This window comes from Montipora foliosa, chromosome 9 (assembly GCF_036669935.1).
Source record: "Montipora foliosa isolate CH-2021 chromosome 9, ASM3666993v2, whole genome shotgun sequence".
Classification (NCBI taxonomy): domain Eukaryota; kingdom Metazoa; phylum Cnidaria; class Anthozoa; order Scleractinia; family Acroporidae; genus Montipora; species Montipora foliosa.
Window position 1 is genome coordinate 25,066,282 of NC_090877.1, and position 7,500 is coordinate 25,073,781.

Below are 7,500 nucleotides of genomic sequence, written 5' to 3' on the forward strand. Positions count from 1 at the left end.
AAAAGCTTGTGAAAGATTGCATCCTCAGGGGTAAGAGGAAATGCTGCAAAATGCATCTACAGTAAAAGGGAAGAGGGAAAAGTTACTAAAATAAAGTGTTTGGAAGTTCTCGCTTTTTGGGGAAAGTGTCACATCTTTTCACCTCTGTCATAGATCGATTTAAGATATTATAAAAAGCCATGCAATTATTATGCTTCACAATACAAAATGTTTAGTGAATTGGAGTGGTACATTTCTGGGTATGATAAAGCTGACCGTGGTGTTGGTGGAAAAGGCTGAACTGTGCCCAATCCCATATTTCCCCTTTGGTTTGAAGTGGAATTGGTGCAGGATCATTTGTGGAATAACCATTGTGCTACTCTTTTTTCCACACTACGCTGCCGAAATGTTGAAGTTTCTTGTTTCCTCTTGTCTGAGTATTTTGTTTCAAGTGAATCATTTTCAAGATGATTTTCTCGAACTTCAGTCTTTGTTTTGTATCCACCCAAATGTTTGCATTTATAGTTACTATTAATTTGAAGTACTGGTAAATATGCCAGTACACTACTACTCTCTGCTCAGGACATGTCGTGTGTATGAGCTGCGATAATTAGCCTGAAATGACTCGTTGCAACTTCAAACAACAAGGATGTTGTGTTAATTGGCTAATCTATGTTCATCATTGTATTTTTTTGTGGGTGTCTTCGTTTTTGGTCCTTGTTTTCTTCATACCGGCCTGGATGTGTGGAAAACGAAGACGTTGGGGTAATTTGCCTGAAATGACTCATCTGCCACAGCAAACAACAGGGAGGCTGTTTGGCTACTCTCCATTTGTCATTTTACATTTTTGCAGTGGTCTTTCTTTTCCACATACCAGCCTGGGTGTGTGGAAAAAACAAAGACCCTAATGGCCTATTGTAATTCACAAAAGGTAGCTAATCGATCGTTTTGAATAATAATTATGAATAGATAAAAAAACTAATAATGTATTCTTTTTGTCAGCTTTAGTCAGGCTACAATCAGTGACTCAGCAGGCCAGATCAGCATATGTCAATTTTATGAAGGTGCTTACAACCTTCAACAAATTTTGCAATGGAAGGGACACCAGTATGAGGCTTGGATCACAGCTTTTGATGCTTGGAATTCAGCAGTAGTGTATTCAGGTGAGCTTTTTAATTTTGTAATTCTGTACACCACCTTACTTTAGTTACTGAACATTGTAATTTGCCATTAATTTATGTAGTTAGTTTGTAGCTTTCTATTCTTTTAGAACCTATTACCAATTTCTTTGTCGCATACAGTTACATATCAACTCTAAAAATGAATACCAGTAATTATTATTCCATGTGTGCATACTGGATATAATACTGTAAATAGCCAACCTGACTTTTTATGAAGGTGATTCCCTGGTTTTGCATTGCACAACCCTACTGTGCATAATTTCTTGCTTTACTGGTGTGTGCATTTAGCTTGTGCAAATTAATAAAATGGCAGATTTTTATTGACGCCCAGCTTAATTTGTCAAGGACTGGCTATTTTCTCCTAAATTATCACGGTGACCCCGCCCTTTTAATGGTGTTAATTATGTACTCATAATAGGTACATTGAAAACATATTTCCAGGAGAAAAAAAGTATTATAGTAGAATTATTGTAGTATTTATATACAATCATGTAAATGCTGTGAAACTGCATTTGGAGCCAGACACTGAGAGTGTGAGATGATGATGAAGTGGTCCAATTTGCTTGCATTGCTTTGCAAGATTGAGCAATTTGAAAACACTTTACTGAAAGATTTTAGCCCAGACAAACAAGTAGGTTCAAGTTTTCAGTAATATATTCGGAGGCTTTAGGTATATTTATAACAACAATTTATGCGTTTGATTAAGTTTCGAATGCTTCTCGCAAAATTCTGTAAAAAACACTTACAATAAAGGACATGCAGCACGAAAACAAGCAAGGTGACCCCATATTTTTTTTGCTCTGTTTTGAATGTCCTGTGCATGAATATCAATAATATTGTGCCAAGTTTGACAAAAATCTGGATAGTACATGTACGTCATTTTCAAGGGAATATTTATCTTGAATTTCATCAATTTGTTCTGAACTCTTTCCATTTTACACAACAACTGGAAGTTGTTTTAATTTTACAAATGAGTGCTACAAGAACTATATGAGCTGATAACCAAGACTGAGTCAGCAAATCAGAGCAAGGAAAACACATCCGAGATGGAATATAAAATTACCCATAGCAGTAATGCAGTTACAAGTGTCTTCTTCAGTTTGAACTCTTTAAAACATGTTTGCTCAATATTATTATTGTCTTTCCTTCTAATTCCGTCAAATATGGTTGCTGTTTGTTCATTGAGACAAAACCATGGAAATATGCGTATGTTATGAAAATGGTAGTGAATCTTCTAAACCATGCTGTCAATGCATAAATTGGCAATATCAAAAAAGTAATGCTTGTGGTATTTTAGGTGGGGATGACTGCTTTTTGCGAGGATGGGATACCAGAACAGACTGCCAGAAGCCCATATTTACCAGTAAAAGGTAGCTGCATGTGTATAAATCAAATAAAAGAAGTCACACTCAGATTCTTGACTGCAATGATCTTTCAAATTATTTGAAAATCGTTTTTATTGTTTTTCAATATTATTGGTTAAAATCCTTGCTATGAAATAACCTCTAAGGAAAAGTCAAAGCCACATCATTAAAGGGGTTAGGTCATGCAATTTTAGGCAATTTTAGCACTGATCGAATGGTCATAGAATTAACTAAAATATCAAAATAACTGTTCAAAACTATAGAAGAACTCTAACAAAACACCGGGAAGCCAAGAAGGGACATGAATGGACAAAACTGGAGAGGATTGAAATGGATTGATATCGGTAAATTTGAAAAACGTCGGCCCACCTTTTTTCAAATTTATATCAGTTTATATCAAAATGTCTTTTACACAGCTGGAAAATCATCCTCAGTAGTTATGTGGCTGTAGTTATGCAAATGAAAGACTCTTGCTCTGCCAATTTGACGTTTAGAGTTCATAATTAACAAAATTACCTAAAATAGCGTTACCTAGCCCTTTGAGGTCACTACGCCATTCTCGTCACCAGAGTCTTGGATTGTATGTCTGTGTACAACCCACGGCTCTGGGGAACTCTATGTAGGAGAATAAAATTATTATTATGAACAAGGACAGTAGGGTTCTTTAGCCAAAAATTGGCTATTTGAACCTTAGGGCGCCTGCTCACTCCTTGTGCTAACATGAATGCACCAATCAGAGACACTTTTCATTGTTCTTCACAAAAACCAAAGAGAAGACACTTTGTTTCAGGGGAATCCCCAGAGCTCTTCTCTTCCTCAGTCATGCACAAAAGAGCAGAGATCTGGAGTCGAGATTGGGCACTACATGAGCCATTTCTTTCTTTCCACTTGAGTTGATTCGTTTGTCATGTTAAAGTGCTCTTTCCACATTCTAAAACCCACGTAACACTCACCTTTTACTTTATTATAAATATTAATTTGCTTAGTTACTTTTCTACGGTGAGATTGACATAAATAATTATTATTGTATGCAAAATTATGTTGCATTTCACACGAGGCATTACTCTGGTATTGCGGTACTAGAAATATTGATGATGTGATGACAATGATTATTTAGTGGTGATGATGATGGCTCAAAATTCTAAGCACAAGTGCTCTATTAATCTGGGAGACTGCAAATAATCAAAAAAAGCTGTTGGTAGATGTACTCAAATAATGGCTTTTGATAGGCCAGGTACAAAACACAGGTCACAGATCTCTGTTTTCCCAGTACAGAAACAAGTCCCCAACTACATGTATTTACCATTGCTAACATAAGTAGGCTTAAAAACTCTTGTTTAGGTCTAATTAGGCTTAAGGTTAGCTTTAATGAATGATTAGGATTCTTTCTGTATTGGTAAAACAATGACCTGTGGTCAACCTGAGTTTTGTACCTGCTGCATTTGATATTAAGAGTGGACAACGAAAGTACCAATCAGCACTTATAAAGACTTCTCAAAACAAAAGCTTCTTATGGTTTGGCTTGGTCAACAGCGAAAAATCTCATTTGCCAACTAGCATGCGAGGGTGGAGGTGGCGGTGGTGTATTTCAGTAAATGGTGGTTCGATAAAGCCTTAATGGTACTAATTTTTCTTTCCCCAGACATGAAATGGGTGTCAGCAGTATTCAATGTAATGTGAGGCATGAATATATCATGGCATCTGGAAGGTGAGTCTATTCTGTCTCTGCAAAGCTTTAACCTCTTTACTCATAACTCTACTTTCAACGGTTAAAAGTCGAGACTGGTCTCAGTTGTTCGAAGGGTGGATAACGCTATCCACTGGAGAAATCGTTTTTCAGGTTTTATAGTATTTTTTTGTAATATTTATATTTTACTAACAGAAATGCACACATAGAAATCAGTGCTTGCAAAACAGGTTTTTCTTTATTTCTTTTACTCAATCGAAACATCATGGTTTTTGAGATAGAAACAACCAAAAGATCACCGTTTTTGTTGTATGATACCTTTTAGCCTTCGAATTTTCACTTCCGGTGGGGTACAAAACTGCGCCAGTAAGGAGACTGGGAATAGCAGGCCAGTGACGAAGGGAATTTTTCAACCTCGTTCTCTGGGTCTCTCTTTTCTGCCTCCATTGAGAAACGACAATGGAGGCAGAGAAGAAAAATCGTATCCATGGATTTGATTTGAACCCGGAGTTTCTACTAAATAGGAATCGCTTCTTTCCGCCTCACCTGTTTACTTATGACTGCAGTAGCAGGTTAAAAACTAAAACTGCCGTGAGGGAATCCGATATACTGGATACCTTCTTCAGGTGTTGCTTAAACTGATCAACAGATCCGACATTTTTAAGCTATTGGGCAAGTTATTCCATTATGTGGCCCCGTTATAGGAGAAGCTTCGCTTTAAATAATTAGTTCTCGGTTTTGGCGAGGACAGGTTTCCCTCAGAGTTGCTCAGGTTGTAATTACAATAATACTGAGCGAAAAGACGTAGAAGATAGTCCGGGGCTAGACTTTCGAAAAGTCCTTCGTCTAGATACGTCGCTCGCTCATTCACTTCGCGTACGAAAAATCACGATTCGCTCGCCGAAACATTTTCTTCTGGGGTTATCGTGAGGTCGACTCGTGGCAAGTCTAGTTCGGGGCATGTACATCAAAGTTACGTCTTGTACATCATTAAGGCTTTCCGTTTCTTTCGTCGAATTGATAGCCTCTCCCAGCTAAGGGTGGTTAGGAGGTGGTTCGAGTTCGTATCAAAAGGCAATTTTGTAATTACTTTAGCTGCGCGATTCTACAATTTTTGGAGCTTATCACTCAAGTAGCCTCTCAAACAGTCCCAAACCGGGCTACAATAATCGAAATATGGCACAATCAGAGAGTTATACATTTGAATGGCAGTTTCTTTCGGAATAAAGGGTCGCAAACGTTTGAGGGCACCTATAGATACTTTCTCTTGCATATTTCTTTAACGTGTTTGCACCAAGAAACTTGAGCATCTATGGTAACACCCAAGGATTTGGTTTGTTCAACCTTCTTGACGATTTGATCGTCAATTCTTATTTCAAAGTCTTCATTTGGAAAGAAGCTCTGCCTTGACCCAATTATCGTTAACTCAGTTTTGGCAACAATTAAAGTAAGCTTGTTGGCGTTCAGCCAGCAGCTTAGGTTACTTAGTTCAGGGATCAAGGCTTGTTTGAGTTCCCTTAACGTTTTGGCCGGTAATGTAATGGGTTCCCTCTTTTTAAGCAAATCTCTTCTTCTGGTTTTACAGAGTAGATCACCAGTAATCCACGGGCATCGCTTTTTACGGACTCTTTTCATCTTTAGTCGTGCGTGTTTTTCAGTTTATCAACGCAGCTGAGAAACACTTCTTTCCATTCCATGGGTCAGAGGACAAGTCGACATTGGCCCATGGCATTTGGTTGAGATCACTTAAGAACTTGTTTCTGCCGATGTGCTTTAATTGCCGTGTCTCAATCGTGCGAGGACCATTAGGGTCGTAATAGGCTTTACGTGTTAAATTAAGAAAACAAGAGAATGTTCACTAATATACCATGGTGAATGACACCCGATTTTGTAACCTTCTCTGGATAGCTTGTCATACATAAATCGATTAGGGCGATAAGAAACTGAAGTGACACGTGTTGGTTCCCTGATTAACTGGCTAAGACCTTATTATATAGGCTCTCTTGCGCAGGGTTTTCTATTCCTTGAGCCTTGCCTCTTCGCCTGCTTCTGTTAACGGTTCTGGAAAGTAAAATTCGTACTTGAACTCCGACATGACTAAAGAAAAAAAAATTGTCTCATATTTCTTTTTATGTTCAAGAAAGTGGAAACAGAAAATGGGAACAGTTTAGCAACCTATAAATGCTGCTTCGTGAACGGTTCATCTTAGCGGTCCTTATTGCAAAATTCGGACCGCTCAAAGAACCAATCAGAATTCTCCTTTTCATCTCGGACCAAGTTGCCTATACAATAAGTTTAAACTAGTAGTAATCATGGATTAGTAAAGTGCGTTCCATGTCTAGTAAAATAATATATTTTTATTGTACTGATTGGCCAGAAATATTTAGGGACTTGTGGGGTGCTTTCTTGAATCTCCTGTGAAAAGCAGCTGAGTTGACAAATCACAACTCGGCATCGTTGCCGGCACGAATTGCCACGCGCGGAATCGCAGTGTCTGTTTCCTACAAAACACACCACTACGCAGCTTTCTGATAATCTGATAAGACGCTTTAGCCGTATTTGCAAGTGATACTTAGAATAAATCAACGCAACTTCACTTACGTTTAAAAAAAACAGCGAAGAAAACGGCCGACAAGCAAAACGCACAACTGCAAAGCGCGTCGGAATATGGGGAATTTTTACCGCTTTCATTTGAAAAACCTTAAATAACAATGACCACAACCAGGTTTTCTGAGCCCGCGAGACTGCGCACCCCTAGCAAACCATTGTTTTAACGAAAACCGCTGGTCAGCAACCTGGTTCTGGTCACTGCTGTCTAAGGTCATCCCTTTCATTTGGCCATGCGGGCATTGCGATACGAACCCGATGTCGAGGCATGAAAGATTCACAATCACATCAGATCGAGCTGCGGTCAATACTCACGGCCGTCCCTCAAAATGACATTGGACATTTCGTAACAATTACACGGCCCAATATCCCATCTTAATATGGCAATCTTACCGCTGTAAAAAGAATGAAGTCAGGCAGAATTAGAGCTTTAGTTTAACAAGAAATAGCGTTTCCAAGCTAAGCCCCGCTGATCTACAGTATTTAGGTCTAAAAGCCACTTTGAAGATGGTTGGCTTTCACTTGTTTTGCTGGGTACCACTATGTCAATACTCTAAAAACTTCGTCCTTCCCGGAGCTTGCCTCTTTAGAGGGGGGTATATGGTATTTTCGTGAGCCGTGATCGGACCCTTTTATTTCTCGTGAAACGTTAATTTCTTTTGTCTTGCATCGTGAATCGTGA

The 7,500-nt window shown here is 38.6% G+C and overlaps 1 protein-coding gene across 2 annotated transcripts in view; it reads left to right on the plus strand.

Annotated features, from left to right (window-relative positions):
• The window catches only part of LOC137969960 (diphthine methyltransferase-like), a 36,026-nt gene that overhangs the window by 6,698 nt on the left and 21,828 nt on the right, over window positions 1-7,500 (plus strand). For both annotated transcript variants that reach the window (XM_068816384.1, XM_068816383.1), the window contains exons 5-7: window positions 982-1,142; window positions 2,458-2,530; window positions 4,167-4,232. In XM_068816384.1, coding sequence (XP_068672485.1) covers window positions 982-1,142; window positions 2,458-2,530; window positions 4,167-4,232 — 300 coding nt within the window. The remainder of the gene's footprint in view (window positions 1-981; window positions 1,143-2,457; window positions 2,531-4,166; window positions 4,233-7,500) is intronic.